The following is a 26,038-nucleotide window of genomic DNA, read 5'->3' on the forward strand; positions in this document are numbered from 1 at the left end:
TCATTTAACTTTAGAATTCATACTTTTGATCTGAGCAATTTGGTAGAAAATTTTGCATTTACATTGAACTTATGGCTTTCAATACAGTGTTTATAGTGAAATATTTTTCTTGATATTGCTATACAACTTACAGTTGGGTAGATAATGGAGCTGTCTTTTAGCATTTCATATTATTCTTTGTATCTCAATAATTGATTTCATTATAATAGAAATATTTCCAAAATTAATGAGATTTGAAAAAATGCATCTTGCGTAGTGTAGCAGCAAGTTAATATTTTGTTTTTCAGGATTCTTACAGCGTAGGACAGTATTGGCTTCTGTCAAAGCTTAGATGAGGTTACCAACTGGCAAACGGGGTAGACACATGTATGCATAAGGTGTTTTGCTCAGGTTGATGGGATTACCATCCAGTCTGATGTCTTCAAGAGCCCTACGTACGTAAGTAAAATCTTTCATTTTGCAGAATGTGTCTTCATGCATCTCTCGAATGTTATTGTTCTAAGAAAGAAAGGGGGAAAAAAAAAAGTACTATCAAAATAGTTGCCTGAAAGTAATTTTTTACCACTTAAAGAACAATTTATGGATGTATTTTCAGTGCCTAGAGAGATACTTGTTTGAACCCAAGGGACCAGATTGTTGCTGCATGTCATCAACAAAGAAATCTTCCAAGCAGGGAAAACATTTCTTGACCAGTGCAGAGCTGCAAAACTAAGTAGCTCAAACCATGTAGCACAGACAGGCTTTGCAAGAGGGGCCTAGCAGAAGTATAGAGCATTTTCATTTCTGGGATCATAATGAAAAGCCTTATTAATGCAAATTGGAACCAGTATAGGCCAGTCCAAAAATCATAGAACCATAATTATCATCCTGACAACTTGATATGCCTCAACCTACAAAGGAACAAATCTACAGCTTGATCTGTGATAAATTTCTTTCCCCCAGGCCCTCTCACATTAGTTTAACCCACATCTGTACATATACAGGGAAAATCGAATGCTTTAGGTTTTATTTCTTTGATTTAAATTCCTCTTATATACCTTATCTTCACTGAGCTTATGTTCTTGAAGTGAAGCATTTTCAACAATGAGTTGCTAGAATACAATATTGTCTGGAAATTGAGACTAAAAAGGTCATCTCCTGAAATGAGAGCTAGCTGTCTGAAAGTTTTTCCCTTCTCCATTCCTTTGCTAGTCAGAAATTGATGTGGAAAAAAGCCCAGCTTGCTAGCTTTGGTCTGTAGCACATAGCACTGCATATTTAATTTAAAGGCATGGTCAGGTGAAAAAAATAGTCTGCTAGCGGGCAGAGCATTTCTATAGATTTATTTATGGAAAGATAGCTTTGATCTGTAGCACATAGCACTGAATATTTAATTTAAAGGCATGGTCAGGTAAAAAAAATAGTCTGCTAGCAGGCAGAACATTTCTATAGATTTATTTATGGAAAGATAGACATCAAATTATATATGGTACATCAGGTTATTTATTCAAAGGCTTTTTGCTGTATTATATAATAAATAACATCTTCTGATAATCAAAACTGGGCATTGGTACTAGAGGAGATAAAGGGAAAGAAGCAGAGTCAGAAAAGGTTAAAAGGAAGAATTCAGAAACAAAGGTTTAGGTAAAAGCAAACAACAACAAAAAGAAAGGATTACAGAAAGATGATGGATGGGATGTTCCAATGTAGTCAAATGGAAAAGTCTGGCTGAAAAAATACTAGCAACTGGGAATAACCTTTATTGAGAGAACGAAGTGCACTGGGTATAAATGCAACCAATATGTAAAGCAACTCTTTGTGTATCTAAAATTATTCCTTTTAGAAGATTTGTATGAGCAGTGTGAGGGATTTCTGCCTCTGAAGTCTCTAAGACTAATTTTGTTCTTGACAGCTGTGAACATAGCTTTAATCTGTACTAACATTAAATCTAGGGTTTTATGTTTGAAAAATATTGTACTACAAATTCTAATAACTAATGTTTAGCTGAGCTAGATTTTACTTTGCTCAAATACTGCATTCACTAGTTAATTGTGTGTTTACAATAGTTTGTTTAGTCAAGTAAGTACACTTTTGGATAAACAGAAGAAACAAAACAAGACAATAGTTACCCTGTCCAGTTTTACTTACTATGTGAACATGACACATAAAACCATTACTTTTGTAGCCTACCTGAAGATGAAGAGCTTGCAGACTTTCAGGGAGTGGCAATGGAATGTGATCCAAGTTATTGTCAGTGATGTAAAGATGCTGCAGTTCATGCAGATCCTAAAGGATGAATGGGAAAGGCAGGGAAAATGATAGACATTTCTGAAATTCTCTAGCAAGTAAGTCTGTAATCTATCACTGCAATGAGCACTGATGAATACTAACACATTTTATTTCAGCATGATATAGTTGAAAAGGCAGAAACTCAAAGACACTCATGAACTTTTATTTGCATAGGCTGAGAACAGTTGCTGTTAAAAATTAGGTGTTTACTTTAAAAAGAAAGGAAAGAAAATGCCAAGTCTAGAGACTTAATAATTTATATAATTTGTTCTGTGAAATTACATCTTTTACAAAAATGGAAAATACTGCCTTTCCCAGTCATTATGCACAAAGGCTTCCTATTCTGTCTGTTTCTTTGCTTTTTTGACAGACTTACTCAATTTTGCAGAATGTCTTGGTACTGAAGCAAATTATAAATGCATAAGAAAAGCCTGAGCTAAAAATAAATTCAGCATTTCATTTGAAAAGGTAAATATTTTTTTTTTCCTTGACTCAGTGGAAGAAGGAGCTTCATCTGATCATTATAACAATAGCAGGATATACACTTGACTAGGTCAATAAGGCTCAGCAGAATACTTTAAATTTTGTCCTCTTTTCACACACACAAGTTATCATAGAATCTAAATACTTTGCATTCAGTGTTCTAGTTTAATTCCCACTGACAGAACTCTGAGATATCGGAGTGAAGGTTCTTGGCAAATATGGAAAATAAAGGCTGAGAGTCCTTCATGGCTAAAATCAGGAGAGTGCTGATGAAAAGAGTGCTAGGTCAGAGTCTCAATCTGGGGGACTGAGTTTTGCTTATCATTCCCATTCCCAACACCTGACTTAGGTTGAAAGGGGAAAGAATGGGAGAAAATATCTGATTCAGTTACTGCTGTTGCTTGCTTCCTTAAGAACCTGTCTTCCTAAGGAGGAATTTGGAGATGGCTGGTTACAACTATCTTCTTAGATACAATGTAAAAGTCAATCTGAGCCAGGTCTAACATATGAAGCTAGCTGTATCCTATATCCCATAATGACTTCAGATTTCACATGCAGTTAGGAGCAGTACATGGCTACCTCTCTCCACCAAAATTCTCACGGAAGGACTTTTGGAAACTCAGAGGTTCCAATTTTCCTGCTTTTCAAGGTGGAAAGGAAGTGTATACATTTAGTGAATACTCTAGCAAATTCCCATGTAGATATATGGTAGAGTAAGTCTGAAGCAGCAGCATCCATAGCTTTGGCCTTTCCTCTTGCCTTCTTGTTTTAAAGGAACATCAAGCTGCTTTCTGGAGCCCTGCTAGGCACGTGGGTGGTTGGATCATAGATACAAACATAGTGTGCCATCGCATCTTTTGTGTGGATCTTTGTCAAGAATAAAAAGGGTTCTCAAATCCAGTAGGTAGGACTCATACGTCTTGCTCCATCTTTACATATTACCGAGTAGCCAGAACAGTCATGGTGCCTATAGTCTTAAAAGTTTTACTACTGTAGAGGGACACTAAGGCTGCTCTTCTGAGTGCATCCTTTGCAGACAGGAAGAAAAGATTTTCCCATCACACCCAGACTTACTTTAAATGCCTCATTACGTATTCCTTTACGACCAAGCCTGTTCTTACTGACATCGATGAATGTTAAGGTAGATGGTAACTCAGGGAGTTTCCTTATCCTATTGTCACGGAGGACCAGCTCCTTAAGTTGAGGCAATCTCTGGAAGGCATCATCATGGATCTCTGATATAAAGTTTGCAGTCAAATCAATCCTCCTTAAATCGTCTGGCAGAGAAATAAGAACAACAAGCATGTAAGAATGCATTTCCTGAAAGTTTTGAAAAATAAAAAGGTAAATGGGTTATCTACATTACAAGTGAACTTTTTTTGAAGTTAATAGTTTTTAAATGTCTGTGTGTTCTGGGAATCCTTTAAATGGTTTATCTTTTGGAAACATAACATTCAAAGGGAAATAAACATATTCTCTACCACCTTGTTCCACATATCTATTTTCAACTTTTTCTTAATGAATGAAGTTTGATATATTTTTTTTTTCTAAAATACACTGAAACACTTTTTCCAATTAAAAAAAGAAAGAAAATGAAATTTGCTTTTGTCAAAAGAGAATGATGTCTAAATATCAGTGCATTAACGTGCATTAATTTTAAATGTATTATTCTGCAGCCAACTTCTATTTTCCACCCAGAATGTTGTTAATGATTATTTTATTTTCTTTTATGATTATTTTATTTTTACGCTAACAGTGTATTTTGGCCTAATACATTTTCTCTGTTCTTATTGTTTATTCCCCCTTTTTATATATACCAATTGTGTTCCTTCCAAACCTTCATGTTGGTTTGGGCAAGCCAAACCCTTATAGTTTTCTTTCATGAAAGGATCTTTGCATTCCCCTGAATTACTGTAGTAACCTTTTTTGGCACTGATTTCACACATCTCATAATGAAATCAGCAAACATTAGTTACACAAAGTTAGGTCTAAAAAAAACCAAAAAAAATGTGGCTTGGTATTCCAAGTGGTAAGTGTATAACAAACCCTATCCCTAAATAGGGTAGGCTTAGTACTTCCTGAAAAATCTCTTATCTTTAAGACTTTTAAGTAGGAAATGTGAAAATATAAATTCCCCGGGTCACCAATTTTGGCCAGCTTTAGGCCACAAATGGTTTTGGAGTAGCAGTTTTCATTTACTGAAGCTTTTCCTAGGTAATTCTGGAGTAAACCAATGAACATATACTTTAAAGGTAAAGTTTACAGGTAAAATTTAAAGGTAAAATTATTTTCACATAGATACTTTGCAAATATTTGAAAGCATGTCTACCTTTGAAACGGTCTTGTTTAGGGAAAGAGTACTTTCTAATACGCTACAAATGTTCTATGAGGTTTCGCGTTTTTCTACCTTTCTAAAACTGATTATAAGTAACAGCAGAAAGACAGATGAACTTTGTAATAGAGAATATGCATTTGAAGTACTGACCTTTATGTTCAAAAGCAGCAAACCACTTTTCCATATGTGCATTTATGTGCATAACCCTACCATCATCAAGCATTGTATAAAAAGAATCAATATGTCTTAGATTACTGTGAGCCAGAAATAATAGAAATTAAAGCTAATTGTAACAACACTGCTATCCATACTTAAGTTAGCAAAGTCATTTCTCTTGATCTTCCTGATTCTGTTGTAGCGTGAGTAGAAATACGTTGTTTTTTTAGGCAATGGTGGAACAGCATCAAGCTCGTGGTCATCACAGTAGACTGTGGTCCCTAGGCATGTACACAAAAGGCAAGTGGGAAGACCTATCAAAGAATTTAAAAGAAAATAGTTTGTTCTAAAAAAAAAGTCAATTACTACAATGACATGCTCACCTAAGCACATAATTATAAGATTTTATCGATAATAAAGTTCACTCCCATTCTTTTTTGATCAACACATCGTATAATTGCAGCAAGTGATTAAATTCTGCTTAAAAGTAATTTTTTTTTTCCTGCCTGTGCCAGATAAAAGGCCATTTAAGTTGTTCTAATACAGTGTTGCTCGGTCTATAACAATAGAATATTAGGTGACAGCAGCCAACAAAAGATCAATTTCCCCTAAGCTGTCAAGTGTGCACTTTCATCTCGATGGAGAAATAACAGCTGATGACTGAAACTTGTATTATTTTCCAAGTTCAGTTTTGTAGATAGTACTTCTGAATAATTTAAAAGGAAATTGATATTTTCCCACAGAGCTATGGCAAAGAACCCCAATTTCTTTTGCACGTTGTTTAATTATGTTTTCTGATTCAGAAATTCAGCATCCTGAAAAATTTCTCTATCAGTCTGAGTTAAGGTAACTTGGAGACCATGTTAACAAAACATTTGGTTACCACCAGAAGTTCATTAAAATGAAAAATTAGGCCATTTCATCTCAGTCATAGAACAGCATGAATACCATGCACGCAAAAGTTTATTTTGATGGTACTGTTCAAATTTGGTGAGAATTGTGACACTGACTGTTTTTTCTGAATGTAATTTTCAGTACAAAAAGTTGTTAGTTGCTGTGTGTATTGAATTTTTGATACAACTTTTCTTTGATTAGGGATATAAATCAGCATATCTGTTTCTCAGTTTTTAATCTTATAGAAATACTTTTCTGTTTCATGTTTTCCTCCTCATTGCAACAGATGTCTGGTCATTTGTTCTGGTTACTTTATAGAATAGTAGCATAAATAATGAGTATGAAAATGTTTTTCTTGCAGATTAATTTTTTCTACAGGTAAGTTATGGCTACATGGAAGATTTGCCTTCTCAGTCTTGTGTCAAATACCAACAGGCAGCATTATCTAACTGAAGGGCAGGCTATACAGGTCGTGTATTCTCAGGCAAGATTAAAGAATCAGTGACTAGACTACTCTATTTGAGAATCTCTACTTAGACATCCAGGAAAAACAATTCTGGAGAGGTAAGACTCTTTTAATACTTTCCCTAAGTTCCTTCACAGAACAGTTTAAATTAGCTACAGGGAGCAAGCCTGAGACAGGGAAAAAATAAATTGTCACATCTTGTACCATTCCAGAAAACCTAGACCTAAAGGAACGTAGAGGTTAGGGTGGCTGATGTTTTTTTGAACTATTACAACATAGTACAGGAAGAGAGTTTCCCCTTCTGTCTTATTTTTTGACCTTGGAGGAGTGGTATTTGTCACCTATGGCTGGTGTAGACTGAAAAAAGGCAGATGTATGGGGAAGGATTCAAAAGATATCAACAAGAAAAATGAACTTGGCTTGATGTTCCTGAGCCTTGTAGTCTTCTATCCAGTACCAAGCCAAGAACAGCAGCAACATCTGGCAGGAAAATATGTTGCTAAAAAGAAATAAAGACACAAAAAAGATCTGACTTGATATGTTACCACCTTGACCCTCCCATGCATTCTTTAGTTGATGCACAAGTTGATTTGCATTCAGTGCTCAAAAACGTTGACAGATACAGGATTCATATGTAATATTTATGTGAAATGTTTTGTAATATCCTGCAGCTTTCAAAAATGAAGAAAATTGTATTTTTTTTCATAATGCTCCTGGGAAATTCTAATTTCCATTTTACTTTTTTTGTCTTGATGGGTGTATATTTTTTTGCTTGTCAAGGCTGACTAGCAATATGTATAAAAACAAGACTAGGAATGATTAACTTCACACAATTTTGGAAGCATGAACTCTTCCCCCCTCTCCCCACTCATTTCATTTGTCTTCTGTGACACTCAGTTATAGTGTTAGGCATAGTAAAGAGTAGGATTTTCCTCTTGTTGTACGTTGCTCACCATAAAACACTAAGGCCCATCACAGCAGTGGATAACTCTAATGAACTTCAATTGCAAGTTTAGAGTAGCTGCTGACAAATGCCAGTTATTAGCATCACAATGTTTGTATGGGAGAGGGACAGATTGTGTTTTACAATCTTAAATCCCTTGTGAGATGCAGAAAGCTCTTATTTCACTATAGCTAGTCAGAAGGATAGAAAATCAGCTTTGCCTAAAATTTCTAAATAGCCCATTTCCTAAGTTTCACAGTTTCTAATTTTCACGGTCAAAAATTCTTCAACATTTAAATTATATTTTGTATGAACACATTTATAAAAACCATGTAACACATCATTATAATATAAAGTTATTTGGTGATGATATTGAAATTGAAGTCAATAAAAAAGTACTGGTGGCATTTGCCAACCATTAGCAAATTTTTAAGTTGTAAGTGTCTAAGTGTTAAATAAAATTTTATTTCAAAAAAATCTTCATTGGCACAGTTATTTTCATAGTGAAATAGTGTGGAAATGTTTTAACTAGGTACCTATCCGACTTCAGAGCTTTCAAGGTAGGTATACTATACCTCTTTTCAGTAAGAGAGGTACAGAAATACACCTCCTCTTCAGTAATAGAGGTAGACATTAATAATCAAATAAAGTAGGTTCACTCAAAGCAAAGCTACACATGCAAAACTCATTTCTCTTTCCTACTAACCGTCTTGAGTTTGGGGCCCAAGAACCCCAGACCCCTGTGCTGAAAACCCATCAATTAATTTTGGCGTTGATGCTTCCTCCTCAAGTTCTTCTGTCAATGGTGCAGAAGAATAACTCTCTTGAATTATAGAAGGTAGTGCTGTCCAAATCTCTGTCTAGGGAAAATTAAGATGGAACAGGAAATGTTACTGTTTACTTCCACTGGCAGCTGTTCATCTTCCAGTTACTCATATTCTCCCACTAGAGGTCACGTATGTTCTAAGGTTTATTGCTTGAGCTGCATTTTATCCGGCAGCTATAATGAATTCTGATGATGTGTCAACAATACATAGAACTCCAACATACTTACTCATTTTTTGTCTCCATGTTTTAAATGTATGCGCTTATGCATATACTTCATTAGCAAGAACATGTACTAACAAAATGAGTTTTCCACATTTATTTAAAGCTAAATTAGTTTTGTAATTAAAAAAATGATATATTTGGTCTTACTTATCTAAAGCTAAATTAGTTTTGTGATAAAAAATTTATATATTTGGTGTTACAAAGGAAAATTTGCTGTGAAGCATCAGAAAGGTGTAAGTCATATTACCATAAAATTGTAAATTGTACCGGTATAAATCCAAATCAAATATAGCTGTGCAGGCTTTGTTTTGAGAACAGTAACATGCCTTAAAAATCTTATTACTTAAGAATTCTGAACGCTAAGTTCATATACTACTTGCTAATATATAGACAGTGTTTTTGTCATTTTTTTTTTTCTGAATCTGAATATCAGAAGGCTCTGGTTAGCTTCAGTCATCAGTAGCTGCATTATGTAGTAAGAAAAATTAAGAATATAAATAAAACATTTTAGATTAAATCTTTATATACAAAAATCATATAAAATTTGGCAGACCTTTTCATGGAAATAGAAAACTCATTTTTTCTTCTCCACTCAACATAATTAGTCAAACCCGTAAATTTCATTGTGTTAACTTTAATTCTAAAGATGCATTCTGTTGATTTTACTGTATAAGAACTTCAGGATAAAAATGAAGATGTAGCAATTTTCTTGCATTATATCACCCCTCCTAGAAAGAGTATTGCAGATTTGTGAGGCTTGTTGCAGGGGAGCCTATGTTTGCAAAGAGGCAGAGTGGTTTACTGTTATCACCCAGATACTGAGAATCCATTCTTGTGTGACCTTTGCAAGTTACTTTACCACTGTATCTTGATTTCCCCATGTGTAATAATATTGTTTGACCACACCAAGGCTTCCTTTGAAAATGCACTTTTTGGTTTTTAAGTCACAGACAATGAATTAGTGTCCTTATAGGACTTTGCACATCTGAGGTACTGTTTAAAAATTAGGTAATACACCCACCCCATGGGTGCTGCACCCCTGCGCTGCAGTTAACACTCCTTAGCCTGTATCTAAGGCATGAACAAAAATAGGAACTTTGGCACTTTATCCCAAGTGCAAAGGTACTGAAGCCTAAAATTATGCTTTAATAAAGATTTGCCTCCACTGCAGCCTCCTAGCACATCACCACCATAAAACTATGAAATCCTGAGTTTTGCACTTGACCAGTAAAGTCCCTTATTTGAGATCATCCCCCAGCTACTGCTGGTTTTGCTGTCTCCATGGAGAACTTGTTGTCAAAATCACTCACACTCGTGCTCATAATTTCCAGTTGTAAAAGATCGGTAAAAGTAGACGGCGTTCAGACCAAACAGGTGGTTAGGATTTTTTGAATTAGATTTTCTATGTCGACTATACAAGTTAAAGGAACTAACACACCTGAGGTCAGCATGCCAAGCATGAGCAAAATTTTTGCTATATTTTGATCCCTGTTTGAATCTCTTAGCTTAACTGTATAATATTCAGCAAGTAGAGTTATTTTTGTCTTTTTATTCCCCAATAGAATAGATTTTAAATATTTTTGTGTGAAACACCTATATAATTTCATATGTGTCTATATATTTACCACAATTGTGGAAGAAAACACTTTACATTTCATAGTAGACTCACTGGATCTTTCAGTGTAACTATATAACATTACTAGGAGTATTAAATGTTATGATCCTGGGTTGCCTAAGAACATCTAAATAACCATCTAAAATCTACTTTTTGCAGAGAAAAAGTTCGGTTTAAGATATATAATGGCCATAGATTCAAGCATTTTGTGTCAATTAGTTTTACTAAAGACAGAGAATATGGAAACAATGAGAAACCAGGAAACACTCTGAATCTCACAGACGCAGATTTTGACTGAGCACACTTCAGGTTCTTTGTATATTCTTTAGTTGTAAGTCATAGATAGTATTGCTAAGTAGGGTTTATGGATAAAAATGCCCTGATACAGTTGCTAAGATCATAACTTTGCAAAATGCAGGGTGATCAGATGAGCAAAATGAACTTCAGCTGAACTGTGACTGAGTAACCTGTTGGTGTAAGGAAGGGTAAGGATGTACCTTGTTGCTTTGTGCAAATACACAATGTTCCCATCTGCAGCACTGACAGTAAGACAGCTTAACCAGGAATGGACTTGGGGACAAATCAAAAGAAGACTTTGGGAACAAAGGAAATGGGACAGATGTTCTCCGAATGGAGGAAGCCTAGAGGGAGAGATGCATTCCAGGCTTTTATTGACCCAGGGTAGTCTTGCACTAAAGTGCTTGCACATGCTCTCTACTTCTTCACCACTTTTGTGGAAATCAGATAAGAGTCCCTGTCCTGAAGTTTGGAACAAAATCTAGAGGTTCTGAGGCCTATTAACAGCTTTATATGCATATTTTCTGGCAGTTTACTGAAAATAATATTCTGGAGAAAGGCATTTTCAAGATACAGTTTGTAAACAGGCTTCAGACCTAAGATAATATTCTTTTCACTTCCCATGGGATTTGGGTCATCTACCCTGACTGCCACTTCTCTGAATATTTGAAGGCATACTTTATGGAACTTGTTAGCTTGGAATTTCTGATTTCCTTTATGCTTTCTCAGTTCTTAACTGATGAATCACTGTAGATGTTTGGTATCAAAGCAGAGGTATTAACTTATGATAATTCTGTTTCTAGACTGTTATCTCTCTCTTTTTATAGGAGGTTATCTACTTTTGGAGGTGCACAATTGAAAGCCTCCCCATAATTTCCTTGCCAATGTGCTAAATCTGGGTTTTAGAGTAACAGGTCCAAGGAGTTAGCATTGTCTCCTTGGATTCAGTCTCCTGCATATGACTATCATAAAAAATATGGATTATTACACTGAATTTAATGATGTTGCCATTTTTACACTGGTACAGGAGTAGGAGTTCACTGATATATGTGTATTACATACCAGACCCAGAGCATGAGCAATATTTGCTTGCTGTATGTAGGTTGGACTTGAACCAGTAACCTAAAGGTAAAAGTCTGTTTCTCATTATTGGTCATCCGATCCATGCAGCTTTCTGTCAATCTGATAAATCATGCAAGATTATAACAAGACAAAGATGTTTCTTGGACTATGTACTGTACAGAATGATCCTTCATCTTCCAGAGGTTTGTTTATTTTTGGCAACATGTACTTTACTAAAAAAATTGAAACATAAATGATTCTATATCACTTCATGGTATTATTTTCCATAGTTTTTTGGGGGGCTGGGGGGGGGATTGTATTTCCTTTGCTGCTCTAAGTAATATTCTTTATGAAAAATCTTAAAGCAGGAAGAATATTGTAGAGAAATATAATAAAGCATGTTTATTTTTGCCAATAGTTGCAAATCTTCAAATCATAATCAGCCTTGCAAGACAGATTTAATACATGGCATAAGAAAACACTGAAAGGGAATCGCATCACCTACCTCTAGCCATCTAACTGTGTGGATAATAGTTACCCTATTCTGTCTTTGGAAAAAATCAAGAAATTTGGAGAATACCAGTGCAGAATATTAACTACAAAGCATGCCAAAGGAGAGCAGTATCTTTCCTAAGATTGCAGAGTATCTATTTTTTCCCCATCCTATATTTATTCAATGTGACTACATTTACAAATGAAAATGCTTAATGTAGATAGCCAATTATGGGCACTTTCAGACCAGGGAGCACAGGAATCTGAACGTATCAATAAGCACTAAAATGCAGTTGGTAAAAGTTAACTCACAACTTCTGTCATTCATAGGCTAGACATTTAGTCTATGCTAGCATCCTTTCACAGTCAGCAGGTGGAAGTTCGGAAAAGCAGTTCCAGCTACTGACCACAGAGGCTTCTTTTAGGATGGGATCTTTAGGTATCTATCTCTCATCATTGGCTGAAAAGGAGGTGAAACAATTAAAAAGTTTTTAAGGTTAGAAACAGCTCAGGAGCCCAAGCTGTGAAAAGAAAAAGAAAGGTGAAAGAGTATCTGTGGGTAGGAGTCAGTAGGGATGGAACAGAATAGAAATGTGCGAGTAACCTATATGAGAATTATGGACCCACATAATTTGTGCAAAGTAATAAAATACAGAAAATAAATGGATTTAAAGAGGTGAACGGCAAGGCTGGAAACCATCCGTTGCCACATTGATTTTCTGAGGTGGCGTAATTCCATTGGCAGATGTTTTGTCTATTGTTTTACATCTACATTGTTTAGGATAAAAGTTGATATATTACATGTAATAAGTTTAAATGCACAAGATAATATGAAGTGTGTCCTGTTTCAGTGTTTCTTTTACTGCAAAAAATATACTTAACAACACAATCAAATTTCAGAACTTAAAAGGAGATATTTTAAACTTGAAGGGACAGTTGTACCACACACTGACCCATCAAAAGGAACTACTTTCCCCCACAGCTGTTCTGAAACTACAAAAGACTTACAAGAAAATGTCTAATTATGGTAGAGGTTTTTGGTTTGTTTTCCTTTCCAAAAGTGGCTCATGCTTGTTTCTTCTTGAATTTTGAATTTAAGGTCTTCTTTACTCCTATTGTTTTATCTTGAAGATAAATAGATCTGTGAGCCATTGCATGTTAATGCAATAACTACTTAGATTGCCAATTATGCACCTCAGATAAGTTGTCATATGCTACATACCTAAGTTATGTGGAGAAAATAGTATAATAAAACTCAGTGACATCTTGGGGAAGGAGAAGGTGATACTTGTTTACAACATTTCTAAGTAAACTGATTTTACCTACTCACATTCATTCTCTCAGATTTTAATAATTTGCACATGTCTACCCACATACTTCAACATACCTAAAAGTGTATGTGCAAGTGGTCTGGCCAGGATCACCTGTGTTCAACACAGAACACAAGGGACAGAAGCTACTGAGTCATTTTAGTGACTTGGGTTCTTCTTGACAAGCATGGAAAACTAAGCTTTGGACAGGTTTTTATCTCCTTTAAGATTCACCGGCTCTTATGGGGCAGTCTTTTTTTGAAATCTTGGATACTACAATATCCGTTAGTCATACACCAGGTTGCTGCCCATTGCCTCTTTTTCCTCATTGAGAATGTGATTTAATGATGACTAACATGGAAATGAATGGTATATATTGTATTCCACAACGGTGTTTGCTGTCTGCTGGTGGTAGGGTGAAGAGTCTTCACTGAGAAGTCATCTGTGCTGTGATATTACCGAGGTGCAGGAGCTTTGATTTTGGCATAAAGAACACATTCCTCAGTTTTGCTGCTGGGAACAGTGTTCTGGAAGTGGTGCAGTTGGGTACAGTGTCCTTCATTATCAGTGCAGGCCATTCTTTTAATCCTTTAAGCCTTCTAAATTTTTTAAGTTATTCTGTTGTTTCTGCCAGGTCTTACACACACATACATGCATAACTTTCCATTCATACTTCAGTCAGACCAACCTTAACATTAAGTTAGAGAGCTCTAGAGTTCTAACCCAGTTTTCTAGAAATTGTGGCTTCTGCCTTGGAAAATACAGGTAGGCCCTGAGGTTCTTTTAATTAGTCTTAGAAAAAGGAGTAGTCTTTTTATCACCTTGACCACAGAATATCCTAAATCTTCTTGTCCAAAAGCAGATCTATCTATGTCGCATCTGATTTTAACTGAGTAAAAACATTTATGCTGCACAGCATAGCTACAGAGATTTTACTTACTAATCATGTTGTCTGAGAATGAAGAAATTCAATGTAAATGGAGCTAATCTGGATTTGCATGAGTACAAATGAAGTCAAAGTCTCATTCCAGTGCTGTATCTGAAATTACAGATTTTATTTCTAACACTCTGCTTTGAGGGCTATGTGATACCTAACTTAGCCTACAGCAGATGCTTTTCTTTGAAACAGTGCTGAAGTTTTGCAGGACATAAGATTTCAAAGAAATACGCCAGTTTTAGAAACCAGAATAGGTTTTTTTGCACTGTTATAAAGCACAGAAGGACTGAAAACTTGTCCCAGCTGTTTAATGGAGATTTCCACAGGAGCTGCTGCTGATCCAAGCCACAAAGTAGACATACACAGCCAGGCAAAGCTGGAGATCACCCAGCTGACCAGAGTGTCTACGAAACATTGCCAACCCTCAGACCTGTACTGAGGAGCTGCCTCAGCTGCAATTCCAGTGCTCACTGTAAAGAGAGGGTTCAGGGTTCCAACCGTATTTCCTCATGCAGTCCAGGCAGACCAGGCACTGCTGGAGCTGAACATGATTTTGCCCAGTTCACCAGCCTGGCTTTTCCTAAATACACTGCGATTGCTTTGAATCTGAAGTACAACCAAACAGTGTTAGAAACATGAACAAAAAGGACAGGATTCACTACGTCATTGAATTTGAGGTCCTGTTTAGTCACTTAGTCTCCTTACACTCCTTGTGCAGACAGTGGAGAAAGAATCACCTCCTGAGGGAAGTTCAGCACACATACGTTGAGATTCAGCTCACTGAGGTGCCTGTCCATCTTCCTTTGGCTGTTAAAGAGGCAATATAGACCAAAAAACCTATATTTTTTACCAGACATCAGGGCCAAAGCCTGGTGTCAGATCTGCTCTTCCTCTCATTTCTACAGCTTGCAATGGAAAGACATGTGATCTGATTTGATCCAATCCAGAACAAGTGTATTGTCTGCAGTGATACTGATGTAGTGCTTGCAAGCTGCTGTATCTCACAACTAGAGAAATTTCTGATAGTTTAAGTTTTTCTTCATAGTGCAGACTGTTATGCTATATAGAAATGTCCTGTCAGTGTAAGATCGATTAGCAATCATTTAGTGAGAGGTCCAGGACATGAATCTGGTGCAAAGAAGAAAGTGCTGAGGACAGGGGCACAGGTAGTCCTGCCACCAGGAGTGACATTCTGCATCATAACAAGAAGCATTGCTACACAACTCTAAAAATAAGGAACACCAATATCATAAAAGGAACAATTACAATAATGGAAGGCGGTTTTTTGCACATTATTTTTTTTTGTCCTTCCTACTTCTTCTTGAATTTGTGGTCTGAATTTTATGTCCAGGATCAATAGCTGCAGCTATTTTATCCATGCTACTATTTACCTTTATATTAAGAAAGAGCTAAGTTGGGTGTGGAAGTTAAAAAAGTAGAAATTGAAAGTTGGTTCAAGCTTAGGACTCCTGTAAAGAAAGCCAGAACCAAAACCACTTGAGAAATAACATTCAAAGTAAATTTTCAATCCCCAGATGTCTCTGATATCACAATAGGGATTATGCTGCTATGAAATATATACAATTACTGCAGTACCATTTCTTATACTATTTTTTTCTTTAAAAAAACACACCAAAAAGTGTTACAAATCATTAAAAACAATAGCTATGTTGATACTGGTTGACAGTCCATCAAGTCTTTAAACATTTAACGAGATATTAGGTTGCACTGAGGAATCCAGGGAAAGAAGCTTAGTGACAGTTTACTTAGCAAATTCAGGTGTCTGATACATATTGTATGGCTAAGGATTCAGGCAGGAATTTCATATGGGCTTTACAGGTGTGCATGTTCTGAAGAATTTATTGAACTATCTGTCTCACACTGAAGGTTATTTGTGTAGGGAATGAGGCATTCCTGCACCTAAGTAATTCAGAGAACCAATCTGCTAAATTTGCACCGCTGTTTTACTCCATTTCAGTACACATTAACACAAAGTTGCTGGTTCTCCCCTCATCCAAGCAAGACAGATGAGACATAAGTTGCTAGTCTGAGGAGGCTGGTACCCCCCAAATTTCTGTTCCAGAAGAGATGTTAATCATCAAATGGGTGCCGAAGGAGAGTTTGGATGAAATGCTGAAACAAAGCCAGGATACATCCAAAGAAGCAAAACTCATGGCAGGAGGAGAATAAGCCAAAGTAAACATGATTATGTAGCCTAATATGAAAGTAACTGAGACCTAGGATCTTTTTCAAAGGTTTATTAATGTCCCATGCATTAGATAATCACTAAACATGAGCAAAGATAGAAATGACTCAGAGCAGAGCCACAACACTCCCCCATCTGAGCTGTGTACCAAACCATGCTCTGGATTCTGCTTTGATTGGCTCTGAAATTATTCTTATCTTAAAAGATTTTTCAATGGGATAGAAATGCATGTGTTATTTAACTTGACAGTTTTCAGAGAAAAAAAAAATATATAGCCATGGGTACAATTTAGCAATTTGGGGTAATTTTCTAAAAAAATCTGTATCAGTGTTTCATACCCCATGTCAATAGGGATGATGTGTATTTCCAAAAGAAGCCACAAAACTGGAAGTCTGAGGGGAAAAAAAAAAAATAAATTTAAGTGACCAGGGAAATTGAGATAGCGAGCATCTACTGTAAAAGGTCTATGTAATCTCACTGTGGCATCAGGTGTCACCTATCACAGGAATTTTGAACATTGTGATAGTTACTCTTAAGCAATGAGCCCTAGACGGACCAATTTAGGTGTTTTCAGACCAGAACAACTACTTAAAGAATCTAACTCAGTGTGAGGCAAGAGGAAGGATGTAGCCACTCTGTTCAGCTAAGGTAGTGGTAACTAATGGCATGTCTGGTATCAGAGTTTTAGGTGCTTAAGATTGCCTTAGCCAGTATAGTCTTTATAACATTTCAGATAGCTAACTGGGTGAGACAAGCTCTTCTTGGCCTGTTGTACAAGAACTTGGGGTTTTCAAATCCTTCCTTTTCATTGTCTGGTGTTTGCTGCTGCTATATGGCAGACAGTTGAAACATCACTCAGGCATTTCATGACTACTTTTTAATCTGCAGAAATGTTCACCTTCTGTGAAGATGTCTGTGCAGAAGCATATGAAATCAGTTATGGACAGCCAAGTGAATGAAAGAACTGTAATCAAAGCCTTTCTGAAAATGTAGAAAATTGCCTATTTGGGGATAAAGCTTTAAATGGTAAATTTAGTTCTCTTATCAACTATGTAGTTTTCTGACTTCTACATTACTTGTACCAATCTATAAGTTTGTTAAACATGTATATGACATGTCCTGAAAAGTCATTATGTATCCATTTTGAAAGGTTTTATTTAATCAGATACCTGCCAGAGAGAAACAGCAGTGTAAGCCTCTCTCAAGTCTGCAGAATGGCAAGAGGGAGTTCTTACACAAGACCCATCTTCATATCTTCATGTGTGTTATGGCAACAGCAGAGATGCTTTGTGTGGATGCACACATACATATATGTGAATGTGCGTGTATGAGTCAGGTTCTGAACTTTGTGAAGTCACCTGAATATCCTGTTATCAGTATGATTCAAATTCAACAAGCTAATGCAGAATCAAATATTAGGCTTTCACAGTGCTTGTTTCTGATTATTTTGTGGACTGTAATTTCCAGCTTACCTCTTCTGTCTAGACAGACTCAGAACAATCTGTATTCAACTCCCTTGTTTTGCTGCTTATTCAGTGCTAGGACAGCTCCTGTGCTTCTCAGCCTAACTGATAGACTATCTTATTGATGAAAATGGTTTTTTGGTGCCCCTATATTTTCACTTCTTATTTTCCTGAATTAGTTTTTCCTACCTGGAAATGCTTTTTCCTACCAGGAAAATAGACTGGTTATGTTTATTAGACACTGTGATCAAAAGTGTGCACTACAGTTTTATTACACATTAGTAGCTGATGAACACAGGAATCTCTCTCCACAACTTGTTTTTCTTACACACCATCCAACCAAAGTTTTAGTTTCAAAAAGAGAAAAACTCTGAGCCTTTTGTTTTAACAGCGAGAAGCTTACACAAGAATGCTTTTGACAGTTTGGCTTGATTGGATTGATTTTGAAGAAGGAAATTTGTCTTTGTATATGTTTGCAGAATACATGGGACAATGAAGACCTAGAGCTTCACTGGGGCATCTGGACCCTACCATGATATAAATATTCATTTAAAATAATAATGAAACTTACTGTGAAGAAAAGGGGCAATACAGCAGCCCATGTTTACACTATTTTAACTATCAGTTTCAAAAGAGAAATCCAACACAGAACTTGTACACTACCCTACACTGACATTCCTTTGCAGTCTCTTTCTCCTTTAGGACCTTGGAATTTCTTCCTCAGTAATAGGATTTTCTTTTACATTGCCTTTTTTTTTTTTGCCATTATCTGTGAAAGACTTTATATTGTTCTCTCTAAAGTCTCTATAAACATTGCATTTTTGAGTGATATATTACTTAACATCTTTTTTCAGTAAGAATTTCCTTTTGGATGCAAAGCTTTAGCTTGGTCTTCTATGTCTCAATAACTTGGGAACTTGGAAACCACAGATTTTATAGCCCAGATTTGACCCATTAATACATGACAATGCATAGCTTTGACTGAGGATTCAGTACGATTCTCCCAAGTAATTCACAGCTACAAGTATTTTCCCCATGCAAAATTTTTGCCTTAAAAAATATGTTCCATGTACACATAGTGAATACAATGAAAAGAATGCAAGAAATGAAACAGATCTGCTCATATTAGCAGGCAATGCTAGATAACATTTGATTTCCATTGTTAAGTAACTTTTCCAGACCTTAAAGTTATTCTAAAATCTACAACAAAAATAGACAGATTTCAAGTGGAAAAATATGAACAGCTGTTATCAAGATAAAATATTCTCAGAAAAATGTTTGCAAGCCAATTAAGTGTGGGTGTATATGCATGCATACACTTTATTTTTGGCATACACACTTCACGAGGAAAAATATTTCCAAAGTATAAGAAATTGAAAAGAAACAATGAACTGGGACTCAGTCACTCTTGATTAACTTTATTAAGCTAAAATGTTGGTACTAAGCCTGAGATAGGTGCCTAAGGTCCATCTAAGGTTATTTAAGGAAGACAGGTGTATTGGGTCTGGCTGAAGTGTAGTTAATTTTCCTCATAGCAGCCCCCGTAGTGCTGTACTTTGTGTTTGTAGCTAGAATGATGTTTATAACACACCAGTGTTTTGGCTGCTGCTGAGCAGTGCTTGCACAGCATCAGGACTGTCTCTCTAACACCCCCTTCCCACCCCAAGGCTGGTGGGCTGGGGTGGGCAAGAGTTTGGGAGGGCATATAGCTGTGATAACTGACCAAACTGATGAAAGGGATATTCCACACCATATGACATCATGCTTAGCAATAAAAGCTAAGAGAAATGAGACTGGGGGTAGGGGAGTGGGGGATGGGCTTTGTTAGGCATTTGTCATCCAAAACAACCACTACGTGTACTAGGGCCCTACTTCCCGGGATAGTGTTTTTCACATTGCCTGCTGATGGGAAGTAGAGATTAAAACTTTTTGGTTTGCTTTGCTTGCGTGCACAACCTTTGCTTCTCTTCATTAAATCGTCTTTATGTCGACTCATGAGATTTTAAACTTGATTTCTCCCCCTGTCTCTCTGATGAGGGGACAAGGCAGCTTGATGGGCACCTGGCAGCCAGCCAAGGTCAGCCCACCACAATAGATATCCCAAGAGAATGACTCATATTTATCTGGGGGAATGGTCTTGGGATGCATTGCCTAATTTTGGCCAGATAGAATGAGTGGGAAGACTCCCTAATTACCTCTAGGTCTTTCCTCATTTTGGTGGTTACACATTGAGTGAGTGATTACAGTACCCAAGGGGTAACATTCTGGAAAGGACATACTGACATAGGTGCTTTAGTTTAGTTCCTTAAGTTACGCAGGTGCCCAATTGTCATTGAGATCCACAGGAGTAACACACTGGACACATCTGAAGCCCTACAACCAGTCAGTCTCCTGGATCTGCTGAAAATCAGTTGGGGACACAGCCTTGGAAAAATTCATTTCTCCAATAGAGTCTAAAAACATGTTAAAAAGAACGATTTCTATTTGCACATAACTGAATACTAAAATCTTAAATTGAAGACAGCAACAACAGAATATACTATTTTGTTTTTTCTCCACTATTTCAGAAAGGATAAAGACAGGATTCAGAGTTCTCTAAAAGGAAATGCAGGCCTTAAATCAGGCCCTAAAGAGTTACTGTACACAGCCTAGAACTAATGAAGGCCTGCTGTTTGTCTGGGTCTCTGTGGTATTGCTCATCATTTAAGCTATGCATAATAAAAACTAACCAGTGACCTTGCATGCTTTTACACATAGAGCCGCTTGTGTAGTTCACATCTTTACGATAACAGGAATGTAGGGAGGAAAGTCATAGCCATGAGCCAGAAACCAAATGTATTCTGTTTAAAACTCGAGTGACTTCAATAATATTCAGTGTCTAAAGGATAACTTGCAAGTCTGACATGCATGTCTACAAAAGCTGCTTGGTTTCTACAGCCCTGACCACTCTGAGCTCTCCTGGGTTTAGGGGAATTGTGAATGCTTAGGTTTCTTTTGGGTGGTACATGGTAAGAGGAGTGCAAGCAAAAAAAAAGATTTTGGCTAAACATCTAGGAAAAAAGAGTCTCACAGGGAGGTCCATGCATATGCAAAGTAACATTCCTTCCAACTGCTATGATGGACTACCTTCACCAGATGAATTTTAAGAAGGCTGCCTGAAGAGCTCAGTAATGGTAGACAACCCTGCTGTCAAAAAGAAGTTTGGAAGACATAATGAAAAGACTTTTTGGACTCTGTCTATTCTGTGCTTCCCTAAGGAAAGCAACCTGTTACAGGACCTATTTTATCTTTTCTTGTTGGGTGCAGTATTGATCATCCTGAATCTCCTTTCAGCTGGAAAACAGCCACAAGATCCTTGCCTTACCTCTATCCTTCACTCAGAAACTTGGAAAGGGGCCACCCCATGCTTCAGTGTCATAGGACCACACAGAGGGAGCACAGCAAAGGAGACCCCCACCTACCATTCAATGTATTACTAAAACATCTATTGTTTGAATGAGGAAATCTCTGTGGTGAGGCACATACAAAATAGCCACTCCCATTTCTGGGAAACCATTTCTATAGGACTGATAAAAGCTTCATTTTTAAGAGCAAAGACAAGATCTGTGACTTCTTAGTCAATATGAAATAGAGAGGGCGTAAAGTATTCAGTGACTAAAAGTGGGGGTGACATCAGGGAAGAAAGCTCAAGCGATGGGTCTGTAAAGAGCTTTGATTCTGCATGGCACAGGGAAGCAGACCAAAGGCAAAGTGATTTCTTTAGAGCAAAGCTCTTCTCAGTCCTCCTTAGATGAGAAAAATTATTTCTTCAAAACTGTAAGGTTCTGATCTTAGTGCAAACTTATTTTTATCTTTTCAGTTCTGTAGTTTTGGGATATATTTGTTCTTAAATTGTCTCTGTCTTTTGATTTCAAGGCTGCTATCCTACTCTGATCTCACCTTGATGAAAGACTAATTCCTGTCCCTCCTGCTGCAATCATGAATCACTCAAAGGAACATGTTTTCATGAATTATTTGCTGTTATGTAAAAAAAGTACTAAAATATTATGAGCAACAGCAAAACCCCCATATTATTATTTAAATGTTTTATTTTTCACTCAAATTCTATTGCACTCAGTCCTGAATCATACAGTGCATATATCACCTTCAGGAAAGTTGTGCCCATGTCTAAGCAGCAGAGAGAGATAAGAATTAATGTAGCCTTTTAGTAATGTAGAGAAATACAGTAATGTAGGAGGAGAAGGAGACATTTAAGTCAGCAAATGAGTCCCTTGCTCATACCAGCAATACATCTTACTATCTCATACTGTAACAGAATTACAACAGCTTTTCTTCAGTAATCTTTCTTACTTTCCTGTTTTTCAGTTCAAGTGTTTTCCCTTTCTTTTATACTTCCTTCTGCCTGCTTTCCTAACAGAAGTAGAAAGCACTGGCACATATAGCCTGAAAAGCTTGTATTGATCATATCTATGACTATAAGAAATAACCCCAGGAAACAGCATTTGATAACCTTATTGAATGGGGAATGCTGGATGTCCTATCTCAGCTGACTCCGTGCCTCATCCAGACAGGTGGATGAATCACAAGGAGTATCTCCACCAGAATTTGTGGCAATACAAGGACATCTGAAAGGAGCACAGTACCTTTCACCTGCTCTCAAAGATTACCCCCAGAAAAGGAACAATCAGGAAATATTTCTGACACATTTGATAGATCAGGGAAAATCTGAATGAACTGCAGTGTGTTGTTAGCACAGAAAACTGTTGATAAACCGAAGGCAATAGCAACCACATGAGTAGATTTGTCTGATAAATGTTTTCATGGCCAACAAACACATCAGTAGCCACTGCATTTGCGCACTTTGGAAAGAAAAAATACATGAAGTTCTGATTACCTCTAATTGGTCAGACTGCTCATTTTCATCATAGACAAATGGGCGAGGCAGCTCTCCAAGCGATATATCATAGAACTCAGAATCATAAATTACAGTATCACTGATAGATGCAGCTCCAACAGGCTCAAAGATAAAAAATCCCAGAAAAATATTTACAAAGGTCTGCATTTTGCTTCCTTTTCTGAAAGAGAAGAAAATGGATAAATTGTGGGTAATCTGCTGTTTGCAAGAAATCTATGAAAATTTAATATCAAGTACAGTACATATTGTATGCAACAATATTTCTGATGGATAACTCATATTTTTTAGTGATGATTCAATAGTTTATTCTGGTTTTTCTTCATGAAAGTTGCCTGGATCTGAGAGATTCTGTAGACTGCTTTGGCCATGCTAACCTTTAGACAGTTTGGGAAAGACCTACTGAGTTTTGCTTTGCCAGAATACAATTTTAAATGATCTAATGCTGTGGCGTATTCCTACCATCACTTCCACAAATATCTGGGGGACAAAATAAAAAGTAATATGTATCCTCCGTAGCCCTGTAAGTGACAGTACTCTCTCTGCATGCCTTCATTATTCGATCAACACCATTTTTAAAGTAGTGAGAAATGGTAGCCTTGTACAGTAACCTGTTCTCCTTGGAGAATGGAATTGTAAAATAGAATTATCACCCATCTAAAAGTTCCATATTTCAGTAAAATAGTAGAAAATTCATACTAGGCTTGAATATTAGTGTGTATGCATTCTCTGTTCCTTGTAAGTGATATATTCACTATTATCATATAGGATGCCTGACACAAGGCTCTATTCAGCATTCCTTACTTACACCTTGATTTAACTACAACTCCCACTAGTTTCACCAAAAGTGTATACAGTGATAATAAGCAGTGCATAAGTCTAATAAATTGTACTCCTGATGTGATGCCATAATACACATACTTAAATGTTTTATTTTTAAACTATAGCTACATAAAATAGATGAAGTATAAGAAATGCATGAGACTTTTTTTTTTTTTTGAATGTGAATGCTGAGCAGCAAGCTGAATTTTAGCTTCATGAAAAGAGGTCTTTGTGAAGCTGTTTTAGGTATGAGGATATGAAATTCCTCTGGGGATGGTCGGCAAAACAAGGCAGTCATTTTTCACTTGTTTGCTTTATTCAATAGGACTTCAGCTGCTGCTAGAAGAAGCTAGAGTCACTTGGGCTTGTGTTTGAGAAGACTTAGTTGAATTGCACCTTTCAGTATTAGCTTCCGATATTACTAAAGGTATTCTGCTTCATTACAAAAACTGAACTGAAATGAAATAAAATAAGTTAAAAATGCAACGAATTTCTGAAATAAACAAGTACCCCGGAGCTTGTTTTTCTCTGGTTTTATATTTTATGCTGCCTATTTTTGACAATATTGGTTTTGGTCTTACTTTTCTTTTGCATGTAATTTACCCCAAATGGCTGCTATAAAGGATGTTATCTATTAACCCAAAAATGTAATATTATCATATCTGGTGTAATATCTACTTTGAATGAACAATACCTAAGCAAAAGATTACTCATTATTCAAAATCATTTTTGTTTCACATTGCCTAGAAATAAAAGGTTTTTAAAGGATATAGGGCTTGATAAGTATTTAATTTTGTAGATATATAGACAAACCCAGCAAATATGATGGTAATCTCTGAAAAAAAAAAAAAAACCCACTCCTATGACTATAGTATCTGCACGAGCTTGCAGAATTTGCATGTCTCTGTCTGTACCTCCCTTATTTGCAATATATTGGAACACACTGTAATGATATTGGCATCTGCAGTAGCTGTAAGATCAAATATTTTGATGAAGATTATGTACTCCTCTTACAGGAAGGAATTAAGACATATCCAGGGAAAAATAAATAGTTTCCTCAATCTGCAGCCTTTGAATCAGTATTATGCACAATAAAATAAAATAAATACTTTAAAAATACTTCCAGCATTAAAAATCCTATTAACTGTTCTAAGAGAGAAGTACCAAAACTTACCTTTTAGCTTCCAGTCTTTCAAATGGGATAGAGTTACTTAGAATGCAGAGCCAGTGGTGTTAGACCCCGACCAATGGCAGTGGCATTCTGGGGCTGTGGGAGGTAGTACAGCTTCTACCCTCAACTGGAGACCTCAGCGTGGGGAGTTTCTCAGACTTCAAACACCTTTATATTTGATTTTGCTGAATCAAATTTTAGCAAGGTCAGACAAAAGTTTGTTGTACATCACAGCTCCCCTTCCCCCAGATTTCTTATTGCTGCTACCAATATACAATATACCGATATAAACATTTTCAGTTGCATTCTGGAAAAAAACCTTTTGAGTCTCCTGATAATCGAGAAATGTGTATTTTCCAATGTCCAAAATCAAGGCTTAAGCAAATTGGATTGCATATGAATATTATTTTTTTATGTGTGACATTTCTATTTGGGGGTTCATTATATATGATAATGTTTATTGAATTTCCATCTGCTGTGGAAATTTTCTGGTATGTGTTTAGAAGTACTTTTTTCCATTTACATTTCTGTAAGTACTTATGGAGGAATGTTCATAGGAACTACTCTTTCTAGTATGTTTTCCTTCTGAAGGGGAAATACCACTTCCTTAATAGATACGAACTACTATAATATGCTGCAAATGACAGATATACACTGTAGTATCATGTGCTTTATTACACTGGAAATATGTTTTACAATGTTAGCAGAAGTCAAGCTACCTCTTCTCCTTATTGATAGCATTTCTTTTTATTATCACTTCCTACTTAATTCTGTACTTACTTTTATATTGCTGGTATTTTGTACAATATATAAGCATTCTTCTGAATTTTTTCATCATTCCTCCAATTCTTCAATAAAATATACCTCTTAATAAAGTCAATGTCCTATATTTATAGTTAGGGAAAGGCAGAACCCATTCCTTATATATGGAGGAATATAAGATTCATGTAGAAGATTCCAGTGTGCTGATTCCCTTTACTTTATACAACTTCCACACCAAAATTTTTCCAATAAGAAGACCATCCTAGAAGGCCAGATTTGCATGAGGCACTGAAAGCATGTTAAGAATTTTAAGCCAGCTCCCAATAATTTGAATTCCCAACATAAAACTTCCAGTCCTGGCCTAGAGTATCCACAACATTTGAAAGGTTTGTCA

The 26,038-nt window shown here is 36.3% G+C and overlaps 1 protein-coding gene across 1 annotated transcript; it reads right to left on the reverse strand.

The window, feature by feature from the left end:
• Positions 1-25,021, reverse strand: EPYC (epiphycan). The gene is made up of 7 exons (XM_040595669.1): positions 24,886-25,021; positions 22,872-23,052; positions 8,252-8,405; positions 5,398-5,556; positions 3,826-4,028; positions 2,170-2,265; positions 1-498 (listed from the first exon to the last, which is right to left on the reverse strand). Exons 2-7 carry the CDS (start codon positions 23,037-23,039, stop codon positions 328-330), a joined length of 951 nt encoding a protein of 316 aa, XP_040451603.1. The 5' UTR covers positions 23,040-23,052; positions 24,886-25,021; the 3' UTR covers positions 1-327.
• Positions 25,022-26,038: the final 1,017 nt, after the last annotated feature.

This window comes from Falco naumanni, chromosome 5, assembly GCF_017639655.2.
Source record: "Falco naumanni isolate bFalNau1 chromosome 5, bFalNau1.pat, whole genome shotgun sequence".
Taxonomy (NCBI): Eukaryota; Metazoa; Chordata; class Aves; order Falconiformes; family Falconidae; genus Falco; species Falco naumanni.